Genomic DNA, 22,634 nt, shown 5'->3' with positions numbered 1-22,634 from the left:
CTTAATTGCTTTTGTTACCTTTGAGCCTTGAAGTTCAAAGTCCCAGGACAACAGAATTGCACCACCATGCTTGGTGCTAGGATGATCTCTCACCCAGCAGGGTGGCAGAATATTATTTTAAGGTGTGTGACTTTTGTTTATGCTACATTTGTTTAACTCAGTGAAGCTGTGGTTCTTTGTGTGTCGAAAACACCCGATGATCCTAATAAAAGAGCTGAATGGCCAATTGTGAGGCAGGAGAAAGGCTAGACAGGACTGGCAGGTAGAGAGTTAAAATAGGAGCAGAGCATTTGGGAGGCAGAGGCAGGCGGATCTCTCAGTTCAAGGCCAGCCTGGTCTACAGAACAAGTGCCAGGACAGGCTCCAAAGCTATACAGAGAAACACTGTCTTGAAAAACAAAACAAAACAAAAATAGGAGGAGCAATGAGAGAACAAGGAGAGGGGGATACCAGGGGCCACCACCCAGCCAGCCATGGAGTAAGGAATGTAAGGCACACAGAAATCAAGTTAAAAGCCCAGAGGCAAAAAGTAGATGGGAAATTTAAGTTTAAAAAAGCTGGCTAGAAACAAGCCAAGCTAAGGCTGGGCATTTATAAATAAGAATAAGACTTTGTGAGTGAGTTATTTGGAGCTGGGTATCGCTCCCTTCCCCCCACAAAAGAGTAAAATATATCATGCTATAACAATCACTACAGCAGGGTGTGGATATCCTCCCTTGCCTTGGAAAGCAGTCAGACATGTAAAGTGAGAGTTAAGAAGCCCAGGAATGATCTATGAGGCAGTCCTAACAGTAGACACCTCAGCTTCCATCTGCTACAGCAGCCAGGGCATACTACAAGTTCCGTTAAGTCTCAGGTGGGTAAACATCCCATCTCACTGTTTCAAGCATGCAGTCGGTGCTCAGACTTTCACTAGAAGACAGACGGGTGCGTAGTTTTGTCCACACATGGTTCTATTTATCATCTCACTAGCACTGACTTACCCCACTCAAAAATTTCCACCAGACTAAAACAACAAAAAAATTTATTTGTGAGGAAGGAAATTTCTTAAATACCCACTTAGCCTTTGTTTACACTGTCCCATTGTTTTTTCTATGATGTAATGTGTTCAGTGCATAGCCTCTGCTGTCTATTTGCATGGACTTGCCATTAACACATCTCCCAGGCCTTTGTAGTGTGGGGATGGAACTCAGGGCCTTTCACTGGGCTAGAATCCCAGCCCGCAACTGTCCTTCAGTCAGAGGATACCAGGACCTGAGTTTACGGTGGCTCAGTGTAGATGTTCTGGAGTGTTGCTTCCTGTACAAAGTGCAGCCTGTAATCCCTGAAACAGTGTGATGGTGTGCTGGACTCAGTGCACAGAGAACAAGGGGCAGCTACTAGCTCAATATGAATTTATCTGTAATCCAACAGAGCAAAAGCAAAGACAATCCCATTTCTGCAGACCTTAAAAAAAAAAAAGAAAAAAAAAAAGAAAAAGAAAAAGGCCTGTTTGCTGCCCATCCCATCTACCTAGTGGGAACAAAAGAAAGCCTGGTGGACTGCCTGATGGGTCCCCTCCACTGACTGTCGGATATCAATTCTATCTCTCACTGATTAGATGGGAAGTGGAGGGCCAGGGCTCTCTGTGCCAGCCAGGTATCTCTCATGGATACATACTTAGCTTCATGACACTGTTTAATCCTTTGGGTTGTGGTAGTTCCTTTCTTCCTTGTCTGTAGTTACCTGTGCATTTATTTAGCATGTGTGAATTGGTGTATAAGCATGTTTGTGTGGTACATGTGCACATGTGTGGAGGACAGAGGTCAACTGAAGTCATGTACCTTGTTGCTTTGACAGAGTGTCCCTCTCAGAGACCCTGGGCTCACAGATGAGGTTAAACAGGCTGGACAGCAAGCTCCAGGGGTCCTCTCAGCTCTGAGTCTGCAGTGCTGGGATTACAAACCACCACCATGCCTGGTTTTTAAATGTGGATTTCCAGGATCAAACCTGATCTGTCTTCGTGTTTGTGTGGTAAGAGCTTTGTGGACTAAGATCATTTTAGCCCAGTTTTCAATTTTTAAAAATATCCCAGGTTCATGTTGTAGCATGACTCTGTAATGACCACTGTCTTTGATAGCATAGAGACAACATCACCCAGATCCTGGGTACCCAGTACAGGTCACAAAACACAGGTCCTGGGTGCCCAGTATAGACCACAAAGCACACATCATGGGTGCCCAGTATAGGCCACAAATCACAAACAGGTGTTCCTTTTGACACTTAGCTGCTAAAGGGCTCTGAAATGTTTATACTTGTAGTGACATTTAGAAGCTATACCTTACGGTGTCATTTCAGACACAATGGCAGGTCAGCCTGAGACTTTTCATGAAGCTTTTACCATAAGTCCTTAGAATGAAGAGTGGGAACAACATGTTTTTCCCTGGAAGCCCTTTTCCTGTTCCTGAGGCTGTCATCATGCACCCAGGGGGTAAGACATTGTAAGTGATCAGGGGGTATCATGGAAAGAAACTCAACACAAACCTCTGTAGAAATGAAGAGTCAGATCTGGGGACAGGGTGGGAGGTAACACACTTTTTTCACAGAGCTGTCACACACAGTGTGACTGTCCTCAGAAGCAGGCAAGGGAAAGCAGACACTCAGCCACAGAAGAAAGCTGGGGTCTTGGCCTGATAGCTTTAATGTCTTTGAATTGGTGGACGGTCAGGCGCCTTTTCCAGAATAGGCCAAGGAAGACAAGTCCAGTTTGGTCTTTAAGGCTGCAGTCAGCTCCCTGGCCAGCAGCTCATGCAGGGACACGCCATCGTGGGAGTACACCCAGTTCTTCCCGGTCCAGTCATAGCGCTTGGGGCCACTGTAAAACAAAATGAATGTGTGTTAAGTCAGTGAGGACCATCTTCAGGAGCACCACTGTGTTTGGGCTAAATCAATCAATCAATCTTTTTCTTTTTGGTTTTTTGAGACAGGGTTTCTCTGTGTAGCCCTGGCTGTCCTGAAACTCACTCTGTAGACTGGGCTGACCTCAAACTCTCAAAGACCAGCCTGCCTTTGCCTCCTGAGTAGTGGGACTAAAGGTGTGCACCACCACCTGGCTTATCTATCTTTGAAGATAGAGTCTTACTCTGTATCTTAGACCTGGATGCAGGTGGCCTGGACTTTCCTTATATAGCCAAAGCTGGCCTTCAACTTGTAGCAATTCTCCTGTCTCCTAATGTTGGGATTAGAGCAACCACATTTTGTTGCGGATATTTGATCACAGTGTGAAAGGCACATTCTGAATGGCTTAATAAAGAGCTGAATAGCCAATAGCTAGGTAGAGAGGATAGGTGGGATTTCTGGGCAGGGACAGGAACTCTGGGAAGAAGAGAGATAGGATTTGTCAGCAAGATTGGGAACAAGTCAGATGTACAGTATAGAGGAAAGGTAATGAGTCACATGGTTGAAGGTAGATTAATATAAATAGTTTAATTTAAGTTATAAGAGTTAGTTGGGGACACGCCTAAGCTTTCATATTTAATAAGAAGTCTCCATGTCATTATTTGGGAACTGGTGGTCCAAAGAAAGTCCAGCTACATTTGGCTAGAGTGGATCTTAAATATCCCACTGGGGCCCATGATTAAAAGCTTAGTGGCCAGCTCATGACTCTATTGGAGGTGGTGGGAACATTATAGGGTAGGGCCTAGCGGTGGCTTGCTAAGTCACCAGCAGAGTGATTGGGAGCCTGTCCTGTTTCCCTCTGCTTCCAGCTACCAGGGAGTCAACTTCCTTCCACCATACACCCCCTGCCATGTTCTGTTTCACCACAGGCTCAAAGGCAATAGGAACTAAAGTGTCTGATGCCGTGAGCCCAAACAAATGCTCCCTCTTTTCATTGGAGAACTAACAGAACCTCAGAACTGCCTGCCACGCAGAGACTGACCAACTGCAGTTTTACAGTGGCATGCAGTGAAGTACACTTCTGATTCCCCTGGTCAGTGTCTTCCTAAGGGCAATTGTGAGTTCAAGAACAGCCTGATCTACAGAGCGAGTTCCAGAACAGCCAGGGATACACACAGAAACCCTGTCTTAAATCCCCAACCCCCAAAGAGACAAAAACAAAAACACAAAAATAAAACCAGAGGAAACCAAAGAACATAAGTATGTCCTTTGTTCCAGGTGTCCCCATAGCTCTCTTCTCTACCCATCCTATGATCCTACGGCAAGGCAGCCAGGAAATACTACTATCTCCACAGGACCTCAAAAGTCACCTTCTGAAATAAATGATAACCATGGCCCTGTGAAAGATATTCTGGATAAATATGAAATTACTTTTGGGGGGCTGGAGAGCTGGCTCAATGGTTCAGGACACTCATTGCTCTTCCAGAGGGCTGGTTTGACTTCTCGTGCCAATCTGGGCTGCTGACAACTGCTGTGACTTCAGCTCCAGGGGACCCGACTCCCTCTTCTGGCTGCTGTGGGCACGGGCACTCACTCACACTTACACCCATAGACACATAAGGAAAAATTACCACCCCGCCACCCCACCATGAAAGCAACACAGCACACGTGATGAAGGGAGACTTAGGAGACTTCCCTCCAAGTCCCTCACATAAATGGCAGGTTTTAAAGAGTTTGTTTGGAGTCTCTGTAAGCGGTTAATTTCCCCATGGTGTATGTGAGCTGCCTGATATGGGTGCCAGGATCCAAATTCTTGTTCTCATGCTACAGCAGCAAGTGCTCTTAACCACTGAGTCACCTCTTCAGGCTCTCAATATAGTTTTTGTTTGCTTGTACATTTGTTGCAGTGCTGGGAATCCAACCCAGAGCCTTCTCTCACCTTTTAGGCAAGTTCTTTGCCATTAAGCCATACTCTGGCACTTTTTAATTTTTTTAAACTGTCAATGCCATTAGGCTTTCAAAGAATTCCACACTGGTTTCTAGCTGAGCTTTTCCCACTTCTTCAAAATGCCTTCTCTGGTGGCACTGCTGAGTCTCAGCAAGGTTAGTGTGAAGGTTCTGTGTAAACATCTCTGTGTGAGCATCTCTGTGAGAGCATCTCTGTGTGAGCTTCTCTGTGTAAACATCTTTGTGTGAGCATCTGCTGTGTGACCATCTCTGTATGAGCATCTGCTATGGGACCATCTCTGTGTGAGCATCTCTGTGTGCACAATCTGTGTGAGCATCTCTGTGTGAGAATCTTTGTGTGAGCATCTCTGTGTGAGAATCTATGTATGAGCATCTCTGTGTGAATGTCTCTGCGTGAGCATCTCTCAGCCGTTTCCAGACCACTGCCGCAGCTCACTGTATGCTCGCTCACTAGTAAGTTCTTAGTTCTGAGACCCACGCTGCCTGCAGTGCACCCTGATGTTCCTTCAACTGCAGGCACATCCACGGGGCAGGCAGGAAGATGGGGGCCCTGAAGCTGCTGCTAAAAATCACTGTCCCACTGCCACAGAGTCTGAGCCCAACTCTGCCAACGGAATTACTGAGACCTTCAAAACAGGCTGGGAGTAAAAGTTTAACTCACTTTGAGGACAAAGTACAGGTTTCTCAGATGCTACAATATAAAAAGTTCCTCCCTTTTTACCCTCCTTCCTTTCCATTTTGGGAATTGAATCCGGGGCTTATAGATAGCCAGACAGGCATTCTATTACTAAGGTGTACACCCCAGACTTAAAGTAGCTTTTTAATTAATTATTTTATTTGCTTATTTATTTACTTATTTATTTATTACCCCAGCTTTGTGCCGCCATACATAACAAAAGTAGCTTATGTATCACCCTGGCTGGCTTGGAACTCACTATATAGACCAGGTTGGCCTATTTGTTTTTGTGACAGAGTCTTACATGATAGCCCAGTCTAGCCTTTGAACTGGTTATGTTGTAAAGCTGGCACTGTGAGTTACTGCCTCTGCCTCCTGAGTACTGAACTATAGATAAGTAACAGTAGGCCCAGCAAAGTATCTTTTTCAAAGGCAAGTCAGTGATTTTTCTTTTCTGGGCAATGACAAAACAGAGAAAGAGAATCTGGGCCAGATTCTGAAAACTTCCCTTTGCTTCAGGTCTTGTCAACATCCTGATGCCTGAGGATAGGAACCAAGTTATTGATGGGGAGAAACATTCACCTGGAAGCGAGCCTTCCTGTGGAGGCAGACAACTGTAAAACCATGGCAAAGCCAGTGACAGACACCCTCTCAAGTGGTCCCCAATTGGTCAGAAGAGTTCACTCCTTACAGATTTTGACTTCTGAACATACCTGCAGGGAGAAGATAACCAGATTTGCTTGTTCGGGGTCTGTTTATTGATCACGTAGGTCCCTAGATCCCCTCCCAGTTTAATGGTTAGAACGCCGCCCTAGGGGTCAGGTGGAAGAAAATGTGAAGAAAACAAACAAGATTAGTTAGCACAAGAACAAATATATATGCAAATAATTATTCTGATCTCAATGCCTTTCATGTATCCAAGGATATAATACACATCATAAAAAAAGGGTTCTGGGGATGCAGTGCACTGGCCATATGTGTTCAGGAGCTGGGAAGCCCCCTGTTCAATTCTTGACACCAAAACCAAACAAAAATTAGTGTTCAAAACTAGGAATGTGTGTGGTAAAGATATTATCATCAGGATCAGAGTGGGGTAGAGACTTGTTTTACTTTTACTTATAGACATAAGTTGCTTCCATTCATCCATATGTGCATAAGTTATCTTGGAGATCAAAGACACACAGGACCCCTGCAGCTGGAGTTATAGGTGTCTGTGAGCCACCTGATGTGATGTGGGTACTGGGATCCAAACTCTGGTTCTCACGATAGAGTAGCAAGCTCTCAGCCACTGAGACATCTCGGCAGTCATCACAGTGGGCTAGGAATAATGCCTGAAGCTCATGAAGGGACCAGCTCCCCATTTCGGCAGCCATAACAGCCAAACACGTGCTTGTCTGACCTTGCCTTGGTCACTAGGAGGTTAGGTTCCTGCCTTGTGGCAAGGAACCAATCAGAAGTTAGCTGGTGGTGCTATGCTTTATGGCTCTGGGTGTGCTTTTCGGACAAGTGCACAGCAATGACATGCAGAGCATAGCAACCACCCTGGGAGGGCATATGGGCCATAACAACTAGTTGACCAATCAACACAGGACAAACCCTCCAAGCCTGGAGCCATACCAATCCTGAGCCTGCGTGTACCCCTAGACACTCCCCTTACGCTGCCCTATAAGATCTCTATGCAGACGCTTCGACCTGTCTTTTCTAGCCATCTGCTATGGCGGGTGGATGAAAGACCCAAGCTACCATGGGGTTAGCTCGTTAAACAACTATAATAAAGCCTCATGCAGTTTGCATCAAGCTTTTGACTCCGCCTGGTGATTGGGGTGACCATGGTCCTGGGCTGAGATCCTAGAGCTTACGGGGGTCTTACACTCACACTGATTTCTCTCTGCCTGTGTGGTCAGCAAGAGAAGAAAGGTCAAGACTTGCCTGAGAGCTCTGCAATAGTAAACCCGACCGCTAGCTTTCTGCCCTCCACTGCCAATCAGGACACGTACAAATGCAGAATAAACTTCAGACCTGACAAGTCCATAAGAAAGCAGGTGTGGTGGCAAGAATCTGTAATGTCCAGGACAACCTCCAGAGCAGTACAGAGAAACCAACCAACCAACCAACCAACAAACAAACAAAAAAAACAAAACAAAAAAGAATCTATTGTCAGTGCTTGGGAACCTAAGGGGAGATTGTGAGCTTGAGGCCAGCAGGCTGCACACCGAAATGCAAAACAGAAAAAGATGAGAGAAGAAAAAAAGTAACCAAAGCTCAGCCTTGTTTGTCTTAGAAGAGCAGGTGGGGCAGCCCCCGTCCACCTATGTTATCCAGACACTCCCCAGGCATCTAACAAGTGATTAGAGACTCCAAAAGTCTTCATTTCCACCTAAAAAGCCTTGCATTCTCACAAGACTGGCCAGTCCATTTTTGTTCAATAAATGAACATTTAAATTTGCAAACACTCAACAAAGGAGACCTCCACTCTCTGAGGCCTTAGACACTTTAGAATGGGCCGGCTATGAAACAAACATTCCCTGTACCATGGCTACTGGTAAGCAGGTGGGAGCCTAGTGCAACAATGCTTGCTCCTCGCTCTGCAGAGTGTGGGTCCAATCAGGAGTCTTGACACGATTTTCATAGCACACCCTCACAAACACAGCCAGCCATTTAAATAAATGCTAAGGGACCAATAATAATAAAACCAATAGGCATGAAGGGGGGCACTAGTGGTTTCTCTTTCTCTCTCTGAGATGGGCTTTCACTAGGTAGCCAAGGCAGACAACAAACTTATAATATTTGGGCCCCAAGTCTCCCAAGTGCCAGGATCACAGGCATGTGCCACTATGCCCAGTTTGTTTCCTCCTCCTCCTTCTTTTAAAATAACATGTGCTCCCCCCCATTAAAACAAAAATAACAAAAAACAAATAGAAAAAGAAATAGGGACTGAAGCTGTTGCTCATTTGGGAGAGTGCTTGGCTATGACACACAAAGCTCTGGGTTCCATCCCAAGGTGCATCAGGTTTTGTAATCCCAGGTCTCAGGTGGTAGAAGGTCAGAAGTTCAAGGTCACCCTTGGCTACACTCCAGTTTGATGCCAGCCTGGGCAAAATGAAGCCCTATCTAAAAAACACCAAGCTAGGGGCTGGAGAGATGGCTCAGAGGTTAAGAGCACTGACTGCTCTTCCAGAGGTCCTGAGTTCAATTCCCAGCAACCACATGGTGGATCACAACCATCCGTTATGAGATCTGGTGCCCTCTTCTGGTGTGCAGATATACATGGAAGCAGAGTGTTATATACATAATAGATAAATAAAATTTTTAAAAAATAAACAAAAACACCAAGCTATACCAAACCCAACCCCAAACCAAATACACAGAGGTTCCTGTTAGAGAAGTCAGGAATGCAGGCATATAAACACAGCAAGTAGGCACACTGATTCCTCTTTACTTAGAGCGGAGGGTGTGCCAGGATCTGTGTTTGGACACACATGGGAACTGTTTCTAACTAGCTGTGGAGGTAGGAATCACTATCTCAATTTTATAGAAGAGGTCCAGGGTGGCAAAAACACAAAACAAATTATTAGCAACCAGCAGAGTTGATTTGAAATGCAAGGCTGCTTGGACTCAAACATACTGTTTTTCCTATCCTAGGCAACCCCCTCACCCTCCTGAACCTTCCTTCTTGGCTGCTAGTTTATGTATTTTCTCTCTTTTATCTTGGAAAATTGCTTATAACTAAGTCACACAGTACAGCAGTACTGAGTATATTCACACTGTTACTCTAGAGCCATTCAGAAATCTGTGCACCTGGCAAAACTGAAACACTGTACACATTCAATGTTAATGTGCCCCCCCTCCAGTGTTGTGCACATGGGATGCTAATTCCCCCTATCTCAGCAGTCCCTAGGCACCAGGCTCTTCATCCAAGTCTATGGTTTCATGCTCCCCCTTGGAACCAACAGACTCAGTGGAACTACAAGCTCACCTCTGACTTACATACGTATCCGTGGTTGATAAATGTCCCCCTATGTTTTCTGCCCCACACGCTGAGGCTTGGCGCTCCAGCACAAATGCTAAGGGCTGACTAACTCTCCAGATGTGACTTCCAAGTCCACTCTCCTTCCTAACCAGCCCGGGCCCTGCAGAAGTCCTGTCTCTCTGGTGAGGCTCTCAACATCTGGCTTGCCTCCTCAAGAAATCTGCTTAAGGACTCCACATCTGCACCTGGCTACTATACAATGAGTGACCACACCAGGGACGGCCCACTTAACCAGGGCATCCTCCATTTACTCTTTCTGATCCTCAATCTTTGGAGGGATCCCGGAGAGCATATTAATTAAACATATATGGAGAGATGGCTCAGAGGTTAAGAGCACTGACTGCTCTTCCAGAGGTCCTGAGTTCAATTCCCAGCAACCACATGGTGGATCACAACCATCCGTTATGAGATCTGGTGCCCTCTTCTGGTGTGCAGATATACATGGAAGCAGAGTGTTGTATACATAATAAATAAATAAAATCTTAAAAAAATTAAACAGATATGTGCTCCCAAGACAAAAGAAGCGAAAACCAGCCACGGGAGACCCAGCTCCACAGTGCTATAGCTGTCCTCTGGCATCTTCCCTGTAGGCCCCTCTTGCTCCAGGACCCGTGCAGGAGTCTCTGAGAAGGTTATCTGGGGCTTTCCACTTGGCACAGCCCTGTGGCCTCTCCTGGTTTGAACTATTTAGCACGACTTGTGTGTGAAGGAGCTTGTTGTCCCTGGCTCCCACTTCTACTAGCTCGAGTGCCTAGGAAGAAGCTACTCAGTAGCACCTACAAGCTTCCACCCAAACCCAGGATGGATGTAAGAGTATTTATTATATTCGTGGAAGAATGGACCGGTGGACAAACAGTGACCAAGGGGAGCCTGTGGAACTAACTGCCAAAGTAAAGGGCACGGTTACCAAAGCAGAAATCACAAAGCTCAGTTCCCTCTCCCAGCCTGGTTACTGTAATCGGAATCTTTCCCCAGCGCTTTCAGCTATTCCAAAGGTCAGTGTCAGGAGGGACTGAACCAGCAGCAGTGCTGGCTTACCAGGGATCTCAAGACATTTAGAACTGTCTGCAAGTAGATTACACAGCAAAGGTTTTCAGCTCTCTACTGCCATTCTTTAGCCAACACTAGTCCATCTGGAAAGAGTGGGCACATTATTCACACTTTCCCTGCTATGACAAATATCTGAGACCACACAAGGCAAGATTTATACTGGCTGTGTTGTTTCCGGTCTGTGGCATGGCACAGCACCAAAGTGGCGGAAGGGTGTGGTGGGGGAGGGGCTCCTCATGGCAGCCAGGAAGCAAAGGGGGAAGAGACATTCCAGGGATAAGGAACATCTTTCAGAACATATCTCCAGGGGGCTGGAGAGAAGGCTCAGAGGTCAATTCCCAGGAACCACATGGTGGCTCACAACCATCTATAATGAGATCTGGTGCCCTCTTCTGACATTCAGGCACATTGCAAATAGAACACTATATACATAATAAATGAATAAATCTTTAAAAACAAGAGTTTTGGGGGGGGGGGCTGGAGAGAGAGAGCATTGCTTAGGAGCACTGACTGCTCTTACATAGGACCTGGGTTCAGTTCCCAGCACCCACATGGCAGCTCACAACTGTCTTTAACTCCAAGACCTGACACCCTCACACAGACACATGTGCAGGCAAAACACCAGTGCACATACAATAAAAAGTAAATAAGTTATTTAAAAGACCATATCTCCAGTGACCCACTTCTTCCGACATCCCACAGTTTCCTCCTTCTCCCATACTCTCCACTGTCCCCGCAACAGTCCACTGAATCATAAATCTATCAGCAAAGCAATTCTTTAGTCAGGTCAGGGGCCTCATGGTTCAATCACCTCTCAGCTGGGAACCTGGCCTTCAACACAAGTCTCTGTGGGAAACAAAATACCGAGCCATTACTATGGCGCACTGACCAATTGGAGGAGACCCTCACACCAACCAACCAATCAGAGCAGAACAAGCCCAGTTGGCCAGGCTTACTGATTCGTGCCAGTGAAGATTAGCCCTGCCCTTGCAGGCGCAAAAACTACACACTGTTGTCACTTGGTCATCTGAAGAAGTAGGCACATGGGAGATGTCATGTTGAGCCAGGGACCTTCATATACGTGTGACTTCTCATTAAGAAATAAAAATAATGAATTTGAAAATCCTTTTTTTTTTTTTTTAAAAAAAATCATTTCTCCTATCATTTAACAACCATCTGCCCTCCATAATCCTATGATTTACTCCAAAACGCACACTTTATGACATTTCCTGGAATTAATTAATTGCTGTCAAGAGGATTAACCTCAGCCTGGATTGGGATGGTGGTGGAGAGGGGATAGGTAAGAAAAGGAGACATTTTTCTCCCAATGGTAAAGGCCCGAGCAGACCTTTGCTTAGTCTGCCCCCTGGTGGCCAGCATGTAAACTTCTCTAGCTTCCATTGGCTGGGTTAATGCCATCCAACTCAGTTCTCAACCATCATGGGGGCCATCTGCAAATCCAGTTCCTTGCCTAGAGCACACTGCACACTAATTCAATCAAAATTCCTAGGGGCTGCGAATCAGAATTCCATGTGAGCCAAGGTGTGCTGGTGCACATGTATTTCCAGTGGATCTCAAGGCCAGCCTGGTCTACACAGCAAGCTCCAGACAGCCAGGTCTACATAGAGAGACCCTGACTCAAACAAAAACAATAAGTAAATTTAAGAAATAATAATACAGATTTAAAAAATAGTCCCCAACAGACATAACCATCTAGCAACATAGATTGTGGTTGGATCTTAAAAGATAGGATTCAAAAAAAAAAAGATAGGATTTATGTGACAGCCCAGCTCTGTCAGTGACTTTGGGCAAGTCACTCTGCCTCTCTGAACCTCTTCTGTTCAGAAACAGATTCCCAGGGGTTGGGTGGGTGTCCCTGGGGTGGGTAGTTAGGGAAAGAGCCCTTCACCCAGCCCTAGTATTAAAGAATAAAAAAATAGATTTCCAGGATCCAACGTGTGGACTACTGCCCAGGAGTGATTCACATTCCACATGTGGTCCCATGCTTGCTCCATTCTACCTTAAACAGCCGATTCTGAGTTTTGGGGGTGGGGTTTTTATTTGTTGTTTATTATTTTGAATGTTTGTGTATGAGGAGTATGTTTCCACTCGCATGGCAGGGTGGGTTCTTAGAATTCAACTGAGCTTATAAGGTTTTGGGGGACAGCAGCTTTACCCACTGTGCCCTCCACCATCCCCCACCCCCACTTATTTATTTATTTATTTATTTATTTATTTATTTATTTATTTATTTTTGAGTATGTAGTGCTGGCTGGTCTAGACCTCACTGTGTAGACCAAGCTGGCTTTGAACATTCAGTGATCTTCCTGCCTCTACTCTATTCTATAGAGTTACAACTGTGTGTCATCTTGCCTGCCTGGAGTGTATTCTTTTGTTTTAGTAAGCTACAGTTAAATGTGTATATGGGAGGTTTCTTTTTGTTGTTGGTTGGTTTTGTGTTTTTGAGATAGGTTCAAAGAGGATGACCTTGAGTCTCTAACCCTCCTGCCTCCACCTCCTGAGTGCTAGGATTCCAGGGATGTGCCAGTAGTTCAGTTGTGTGCAGTGCTAGGGACTGGAGCCAAGGTTTTGTGTATGCTAGGCAAGCACGCTACCAACCCAACTATATCTCCAGGCTAAGTTACAGGATTTTCTGTTTGCTTTTTTTTTTGAGACAGGGTTTTTCTGTGTCGCCCTGACTGTCCTGGAACTGACTCTGTAAACCAAGCTGGCCTCTGCCTCCTGAGTGCGGAGATTAAAGGCGTGTACCACCACCACCCATCTAAGTTACAGCTTTTAAGGAGGAAACACAGAATAAAAAAAAAGGCAAAAGGTACCCCAAAGGAGACATCGTAGTCCTCCAGGGTATAGGGCTTGTCTGCAAGGTCTTCAAAGAACTCTGCCAGGGCGTCCAGCGTCTCCTCTGCAAGTCTTTCATAAGCTGTCTCATCTAGAGAGCTGCAGGAGAAAAGAAACCCACCAGAGCATGGTCATCAGTGGCGCATGGTCACCAATGCACAATCACAATAAATACAAACTAAAAAGAAAATACGCCTCCCAGAGGAAGTAACCAGCTAGCAACACGGAGTGTGGGTGAGACCCAAAACCCTAGGGTTCATGACAGCCCTGCTCTGCCAGTTACTCTGCTTCTCTGCGTGTCTTGGCTGGTTAGTACCAAGATCATGTATCAACTTTTATTTCTGTCTTGTCTTGCAGTCCTGATAGGCTTCAAACGAAGGGCAACACCTGGGCTGACCTCAGCCTTATCAGTGTTGACATCATGGTTGAGAGCCACCACACCTAGCTTTTCTCACTCATTTACTTTTCATTTATATTTTTATTATTTATTTTTTAACTGAGAATTGAGTGTATTTTTTTAATGACTCATTTGTTTTTATTTTACATGCCTGGTGTTTTGCCTGCATGTACATCTGTGTGAGGGTGTCAGATCCCCCAGAACTGGAGTTACAGACATTTGTGAGCTGTCATGTGGGTGCTGGGAATTGAAACTAGGTCCTCTGGAAACTAGCTGCTTGGTTGGAATCTCCAGCTTCTCCTGCAGGATCTGAGAAGCCCTATCTCTCTCTCTCTCTCTCTCCAACCCCCCACCCCCAGAGAATTTCCAACAACAACAACAACAACAACAACAACAACAACAACAACAACAACAACAGGCACCAAAAAGCCCAGTTCTGATTTTTGGCTCCTCCCCTGAAGTTGCCAGCAGCCCAAGTCCTCATCTAAAGTTTTCAGTTTTTGACCACACTTGGGCACAAACCCAGCTTGTGGCAGACACGTCATCATCCCTCACCTACAGGCTACACAACCTCCCTGCTTTAGTTCTGCCTTGATCTTTGGGACCAGAGAACTCACCCAGGAGGTGCTTAGCACAAATAAACCTGTTCTTTCACTTTTTCAACTTGGCTTGATCTGTCTTACGGTGTTGGGGGAGAAACCTATTACTGAGATACAGAAAACCTATTAGCAGTCAGTGCTCTTAACTGCTAAACCATCTCTCTAGCCCCTCATTTATATGTTTAAATTGATGGGAAATATCTAGCATGCACAGAGCAAAAACTTCAAGTTGCATGAAACAAGTTACGAGAGAAGTAGCCTCTTTTTTAAACAACTACCATCCCTAGAGGTGGCTGCATCTGATAAGTTTTTTTCTGTGTTCTGCTAGACTATCTTAAATTTTAAATATATAAAAATGAAGTACCTTGTCTGTTTTTCTTTGAGACAAGGTCTTCCTAGGTAGTTGGCCTTGAATTTCTGATCCTCCTGCCTCGGCTTTTCAAACAGCTACGATTACAGGTGTGTCCTACTGTGTCTAGTTCATTAGATTTTCTTTATTTCACATATTTACTTCTGCTGGACACTGAGGCTTACTAAATTTTTGTTGGGCAAGATATAATGTGGTAAAAAAATGTTTGTATTGCACGTATCTGAAAATGGACTAATCCAGAATACAAATAAATAAAAAGAATACCCAACAGAAAAATGGGTAAAACACTTACACACATTTCATAAAATATATCCAAATGGCCAGTCAGCATGTAAAAAGATACTGAGCTTTGTTAATGGTTTTAAAATGAAGATTAAAAAAAATGAGATATGGGGGGTTGGAGAGATGGCTCAGCGGTTAAGATGAGAGATGGCTGCTCTTCCAGAGGTCCTGAGTTCAATTTCCAGTACCCACATGATGGCTCACGACCATCTATAATGAGATCTGGTGTCCTCTCCTGGCCTGCAGGTATACATGAGGAGGAACGAGGTATACATAATAAATAAATCTTTAAAAAAAATAAGATATGAGTGGTGGTACACAACTTTAGTCCCAGCACTCAGGAGACAGAGGCAGGTGGATCTCTGTGAGTTCCAGGACAGTCAGGGCTACACAGAGAAACCCGGTCTCAAAAAACAACAAAACAAACAAACACATAAAAGAGATATGTCATGAAAGACACAGAATGAGGGGCAAGCTGGGCTTTCTGAACACCTGTAATCTCAGCGCTCCTGAAGCTGAGGCAGGAGGAGTGTGAGTGCAAGGCTAGCCTGGGTTATATAGAGATTCAGTCTAAAACAAACAAATAAAGGACCCCAACTCCGTGCATGTTGCTATGACTCCACAGGTTTAGTTATTAGTAGTTTCTGGGAGCAGAGGGAGGGAGGGATGGACCATGACTAATGAAGGGCACAGTCTGGAGTAGTGAACATTTCCTGGAATTAGATAGTGGTGACAGCTGTAGAAGCCGATGAATACTAACACCTCCGATGACTTTTATGCTATCTGAATTATGACCATAAACTATTGCTGCACTGGGAAGTGGTTCAGAGCTGGATATGAATGTACCATGTATAACGGCCGGTGTCTAATCCCCAACAACAAAAAGAAAGAATGTACTGCTCTACCAGTCTTCCTTCTGCGGCCTTTTGTGCCCCAGTAATATGAGACATTCACTGGGCAGCTCCATTATCCAAGAGGTTCCCAGGGACCCATAGTGGCTGCTGGGTGGTAACTGCATCTGATCCACCCTTTACCCGGCCCACCCCATTGCCAGGGTATGTGTGTGTGAGGTGATGCAAGGGGAGCCTGACTCAGTTGTACAAAGCAAACTAAGGACATTATGAATATTACTGTTGGACATGACCTCAGGGGATCTGCCCTTCGTGCACAGATCTGGGCATAGAGGTATGTAAAAAATAAGGCAGCTTTCAAGTAGGAAGACATTTGGATAAAGGGGTGGCATACTGGGCTGGAAGTAAGTAGTCAAGAGCTCCTAGATGTGTCAAGGAAAATCTACTACCAATCAGTTCATTGGACCCTTGAAACAGCTTTTGGAGGCACAGAGTATTGTCATTAGTCAGTGGGCTCTAATGGCTGTTTGCCCTCAAGGAGAGCATGCTTCCCACTGCCTGTCTTCCTTACATCTGAAAGGATGGTGGGCAAGGTGGGCTCACCCAAGGCTGGGGTCAGGGATTCCTGGTTTGCCAAGGTAGAGCTTGTCCCAGGTTGCCCAGGAGCTATCCACTGCTGCCAAGGGCTGCAATGAAGCTATTGTCTCAGTGGGAGGAATTATTTTGGTTATTTTGCCTTTTGCCATTGTTATAGGGTGTGTGTGTGTGTGTGTGTGTGTGTGTGTATTAGAGAGAGGCAGAGAGAAAGGGGGAGAGAGAGAGACACACACAGAGGGAGAGAGAAAGGTACAGATAGACAGACACAGGGAACATTCCTACAGCTTAGAGATAGTACTGAACATCACTCAGAAATCTTGGACTTCAGAGTGTATACAGAGACGCCCATGTGTGTTTGGTTGGTCCCTGGGGCTGGGGATACCTCTGCATGTGAAAGGAGGGTCCAGTAGATAATCAAGTAGTAAAAGGGTTGCCCGAGGCAGTGCTGACTCTACAGGGAATACAATGCTATTTTCCCAAAGACACTGTAGATTCATTTCCAGCTTCCTTAAGCAACTGAGCTTGGTCCACTGAAACCAGAGCGAGGAACAAGTGCCATTTTTAGCCTTTCGATACTTCCAGTTCTTCCTACCAAATGGAACCTGGGTAGGCTGGCCTAACCTAGACAACAAACTATGAGATAAGGGCTAGCTGGAGGCAGGAGTCAGGCTCCCCAACTCATGTCATGGTGGAAATCTAGCCTTCAACAGCCTGGAGAAGCACTGTGTCTGTGGTCTATTTGCTATAGCTGTATGACCTTTGTGGTGGTTTGAATAGGAATGGCCATCATAGACTCATGTGTTTGAATGCTTAGCCCATAGGGAGTGGCACTATTTGGGGGTATGGCCTTGTTGGAGTAAGTGTGTCACTGTGGAAGCAGCTTTGAGGTGTCATATGCTCAAGCTGCGCCCAATGTGACACACAGTCTCCTTCCTGCCTGCAGATTATGATGTAAACCTACCAGCTCCTTCTCCAGCACCATGTCTGCCTGCATGCGGCCATGCTTCTCAACATGATAATGGACTGAACCTCTGAACTGTAGGCCACCCACCCAATTAAATGTTTTTCAGTGTAAGAGTTGCCATGGTCATGGTGTCTTTTCCCAGCAATAGAAACCCTAACTAAGACAGCCTTCCTCAACTAGGATGCTGGAGGAAATAATAAAACTCTGAAAAAAAAAAAAAAAGAAACCCAAAATATCTAACAATAGGGAGGAATTAAAGGAAGTCTGGGGTATCGACACAGTAATACTAGTCACTAAAAGTAACATGGCAGATGCTTAGCGACCTGGAACGATGTCAACAAGGGTTGTTCCCAAGGAGAAGATAGTTTCTACATGGGAAGAGATGCCTGAGTCAGGAGGTGTTTTCTTCTCACCTTGGGTAGTCCAAAGTTCCCGAGTTCCTCAAATGTACCATGCAGACACTCTGCTTTTTGATGTTCAGAATCTGATCGAGGTAGTGGAGATTCAAACTCTAAAAGCCAAAGTAAAGAGCATTAATGACCACACCTGAGTCTAGTCTAATCCAGCAACACATGATTCACAGACCAGCACTTCTAGATTCACAAGCGGCCACATGACATCATCTCAGGGACAATTCTTAGGATTTGATGCCCCCATCCCATCACCCCCTAATGTTTTCCTATGGGCCTTCCCAGTCTCTTTGCTAAGCCTGTGCTATTTGATAGGATAGTCATGAGACACAGGGGGCTCTCTTGCTTTTTGTTTGTTTTCAAGACAGGGTCTCTATGTGCAGCCTTGGTGGGCCTGGAACTCCTTCTGTAGACCAGGCCGCCCTTGAACTTACAGAGATCCTCCTTTCATTGCCTCCTGAGTGCTGAGATTAAGGGCATGTGCCACCACCGCCAGGTTAAGGAGTTCTCTGAATTTACTGAGATAAAATAGAATTTGGTCCTTGGCTATGCTGACTGCATCTCAAGTGGCCATGGCTGTGTAGCAACAGACAGACCATCTCCCCCATGGTAGTACTGCTGCAAGTGTTTAGGAGATTTGGCGGCTCACCAGAGACAGGGAAGCAACCAGTACCCCTAGAATTTGACTTAAAAAAAAAGCATCAAAAAATGAGGCAGAATTCTGCTAAAGTCCAAACAAGAGCTGACTGACTGCCTGTGCCTGATGGATTCTACCAGCAAGGTGTGACCTGTGGATTTTTCTTAGTCCCTAACTACAGGGCACTGGGCAATGACATGTGTGTTGATTATGACCAGATGAGATTGAGTGGAGAGCCAGAGAAAAGTGGTGTAGTCTTAGCCCAGATGGCAGGTGTGTATGGAGATGGGGTTGGGTGGAGAGAGACGATGGGGTGAGGCTGAGGTGACCACAGAGCCGGTGAAACAATCATCATGACTTCAATCTGGCAAAGCAAGAAGTTTTAACGTTAAGACTTACTGTCTCAAAATGCAGAGGGTCAGAGACAGTTACTGCTCTGAAGCAGGCGATGACTATGGTGAGCTCAGAAAAGGGAAGACACAGGGCTCAGGGTTGGAAGTGAGCAGAGAGGTAGGATAAGGGCGGCGGCATGTTTCAAAGAGGGGGCTTTGAGGAAGTGATGACAACAGTCCTGATAACCACTGCTCCAGCCACCACATTCCTACAGTATTCTCTATCTGCCTGGCACTGCTCTGTCTGTAGCTGACAGGACACAGAGTCCTCATTATGACCCCATGAGGGAAGGACTTCAGTAGCAGCAGCCATTTAAAAAAAAAAAATATGTATTTTTTATTTTGTGTTCGCCTGGGTATATGAGTGTTCACAACATGTGTGCAGGTACCCTTGGAGGGAGAAGAGGGCATCTCATCTCCAATAACTGGAGTTGTAGAAGGCTGCAAGCTGCCTTATTATGGGTAAGTGTTTTTAAATGCTGAGTCATCTCCCCAGCCCACACATCACCAAGAGGGGGGTGTCCCTATAAAGTTGCTGTTCGTTCTTAGGGGGACACAGGTCCTGAAAGTCCCAGGGTCATCATCATCAAATGGATGATGAATAATCTTGTTTGGGACCTGTTTCTCTTTAAAGATAGTTTATTTAGTATTATATTATTGATTAATTCATATTGAACACGAAGCAATAGCACTTATAACTCATGCCGGAGTGAAGCACATCTGACACACATTTTCTTTGTAAGGCATGTCACAGTCTCACTGTGTTTACTGCAGTTCTAGGCTTGGGGACCACTTTCAACCAACAAAATCACCAAGAAGGACACAAATGTGAAAAAAAAAAAAAAAAAAAAAACATGTTACTGAACAGGCCGAACATTTGCTCACATTGAGACAGTGGAAGCAAGCAGAACAATGCCCTATTGGGCCACTGGGAACACCCGCCATGGGTCTAGAGCATTTTGTCGCTTCAAAATGACTGCAAGAGCATCAAGGTTGACAACTGGGGACAATGAATATTAGTGAGTCAGTGAGAACCCAAGCTGACAATAAAGATGGATGGTATTTGTATTTTACAGGCGAAGAAACTGAGATGCCAAAGAGGAAGTTGCTCAGGCTCACAAAGACGCAGAGATCCAAACTGCACAGCTGGGACTGGAGCCCAGCTGTCAGGTGCCAGGCAAGGGAAGAATTAGATAGCTGGAAAGCAGAACAGGGCTGAAAACATCTGGGAGAGCGTTTGAGAAAGCAGGGTTCCTGGGTCCCGCCCTTCAAATCCTGTCTCTCTCATACCGCCGCCCCGCTTCTGTTTGTTTTGTTTTTAACTTTTCTTTCAGTATTAAGAAATGAGCCCAGGACCTCTCCATCGCTAAGTGACTACCCCACCCCTGAGCTGTACGGCTAGCCCTGTTTTGTTTTTAATTTTTAAAGACAGGATCTCATGTATCCTAGGCCGGGTTTGAACCTGCAGAGAGCACTACCCACAGGCTACTCCACCTTTTCCCCAGCTCTTCTTTTTCCTGCAATTCTCCCTGAGTCCCCTCCTTTGTCATCTATCAAGTCCCTCCCTAGGAAGCCTTCCTTAACTCCGCTGCTATCCTTTGGGTGCTCTCTTTTTAAGCCGTGGAGTAATCTATTCTTTTCTTTGCGTCTTCCAGAACTTCTCTGAAGTGCTAGGGCCTTTGTGACTATAGTTTAACACTCCCGCCAAAATCGCAAAGTGGGTGTCACCCTTTAATCTCCCCGGCACAGAAAGTCAAGCCCTGCCCCCAGAGAGCCAGGATTCCCCCAAGGTCACAGGGCTCTTGAGAGCCGCGGACTCGGGATGTGGAACCGAGGTCCCGTCGTTTCCCAAAAGCTGGTCCTGCTGGTACACCTGTGATCGCGGCACTCGGGAGGAGGCAGGAGGATCACAAGTTCGAAACCAGCTTGGGGTACACACTCAACTCTAGGCTAGCCAGGGCTACACGACAAAGGCAAACGACAAAGAACCGTACTCCAAGCTCCTCCACAAGCCCCGCTAGCCCCCCCACGCCACGAAAAAGGGAACTGGTTCGGAAGCCCAGGCTTCCACGAGTCTGCGTGCTTCCTCCGGAGTACACGCAGTAATAAACACGCCTGGCGGCACACGCCGTACCCCGTGTGTTAATTGCTGAAACTGAAGTCTTCATAAAGGAAACGGCCAGCTGCAAGACTGCACACATCCCCCCCGCGGGCACTGATCCTCACCCCACAGCCATCTTCCCACCCGAGGACCGGAGCCCGCGCAAACGCCGCGCGCCTCCCACCCGTGCGCCCCGGCGCATGCGCGCAGCGCGCGTCCCCGAGCGTAGAGGCGGGCGCGGCCTGCGCTCCGGAGTGTGGCCCCCGCAGCGCGCATACTCACCGACTGGCGGCCGGCGGAGGCCGCGTTGGTTGTGACGTGCAGGCCTCGGTGGCCGCACGCTCCGATCGGCTCCCTCCCGCGCGGGATCCCGACCGAGGTCGAGGCCCGCGACGCCGTCCGGGGTAGCAGGCCCACGGCTGCGCGCCGTCCGAGCGCCCACATACCGCTCCGGCTCTGCGGCCGCTTCGCCCCCCCGCGCGAGGACTCGGTGGCGCCACCTGGTGGCCGTGCCCTGCAAGCGCCGCGGCCGGCCTCCTGCGCGCAGGTCCGCTGTGAGGATGAGTGCCCAGCGATGCACTGTGCATACGTTTAACCAGAGCCCAGAGCCTGCTCTGTGGCAAACATGCGACGCAGGTCTTGGGCAACACGAGTGGTGTAGATACTGATCTCGGCGAGTTTATTCGCTAACAACCATTTTACTGAGTGCCAGCGGGCGATTCTGAAGATGCGCTAATGAACAAGATAGTCTTGCTTTCAAAAAACTTAGTTCTCCCCCTGAATATTGGGAGGCTTTGGGGGGGGGGGTCTATGGGGCTGCTGGCAGTGGAACCAATATTTATCCCTACTGCATGAACTGGCTTTTTGGAGCCCATTCCCTATGGAGGGTTACCTAGCTCAGTCTAGATACAGGGGAGAGGCGTAGGTCCTGCCTCAAATGAAGTGACAGACTTTGATCATTCCTCATGGGAGGCCTCGCCCTCTCTGAGGAGTGGTTTGAGGGTGGGATGGGGAGATAGACGGTGGAGGGAGTGGAAGGACCGGAGGGAGAGGTAACTGGGATTGGTATGTAAAATAAGATTGTTCCAGAACAGTCAAGGCTACACAGAGAAACCCTGTCTCGGGGAAAAAACAAACAAACAAACAAAAAAAACCCACACTAGACAACAAAAACCTAACTTATTCATAAGGTATTTGAATTAATCAACCAATATGAAGTGTTACTGAGAATAAATACGAAACAGGACTAATTTAAAGAAATAATTGCTAACCATGAAACGTGGAAAGGCCTTTTTGGAGATTTATTCAAGGGGTGATGAGGAAAAAGGCAGCTGGTGTGGCTGGGATATTGTGCTATTCATTTTTGGTTTTTGTTTGTTTTAGAGACAAGGTCTCACTATGCAGCCTTGACTGGCCTAGAACTCACTCTGTAGACCAGGCTGGCCTCAAACTCACAGAGATCTGTCTGCCTCTGCCTTTCAGAGTTGGAATTAAATGTGTGTGCCCCCACACTCAGCATGTTTGGCAAGTGCTCTATCACTGAGCTACATACACCCTTGGCCCTGAGACACCCA

The 22,634-nt window shown here is 46.4% G+C and overlaps 1 protein-coding gene across 1 annotated transcript; it reads right to left on the bottom strand.

The window, feature by feature from the left end:
• Nucleotides 1-2,554: 2,554 nt before the first annotated feature.
• Fxn (frataxin) lies at nucleotides 2,555-21,551 on the bottom strand. Its single transcript, XM_027406500.2, has 5 exons — nucleotides 21,343-21,551; nucleotides 17,934-18,031; nucleotides 13,439-13,559; nucleotides 6,235-6,332; nucleotides 2,555-2,854 (listed from the first exon to the last, which is right to left on the bottom strand). The coding sequence occupies exons 1-5, from the start codon at nucleotides 21,502-21,504 to the stop codon at nucleotides 2,704-2,706; spliced, it is 630 nt and encodes a 209-aa protein (XP_027262301.1). The 5' UTR covers nucleotides 21,505-21,551; the 3' UTR covers nucleotides 2,555-2,703.
• Between the last annotated feature and the right edge of the window lie 1,083 nt (nucleotides 21,552-22,634).

The sequence above is a fragment of the Cricetulus griseus genome, chromosome 3 (assembly GCF_003668045.3).
Source record: "Cricetulus griseus strain 17A/GY chromosome 3, alternate assembly CriGri-PICRH-1.0, whole genome shotgun sequence".
NCBI classification, from domain to species: domain Eukaryota; kingdom Metazoa; phylum Chordata; class Mammalia; order Rodentia; family Cricetidae; genus Cricetulus; species Cricetulus griseus.
Note: the sequence above shows the minus strand (reverse complement) of the source record. Positions and strands in the feature narration are given on the sequence as shown.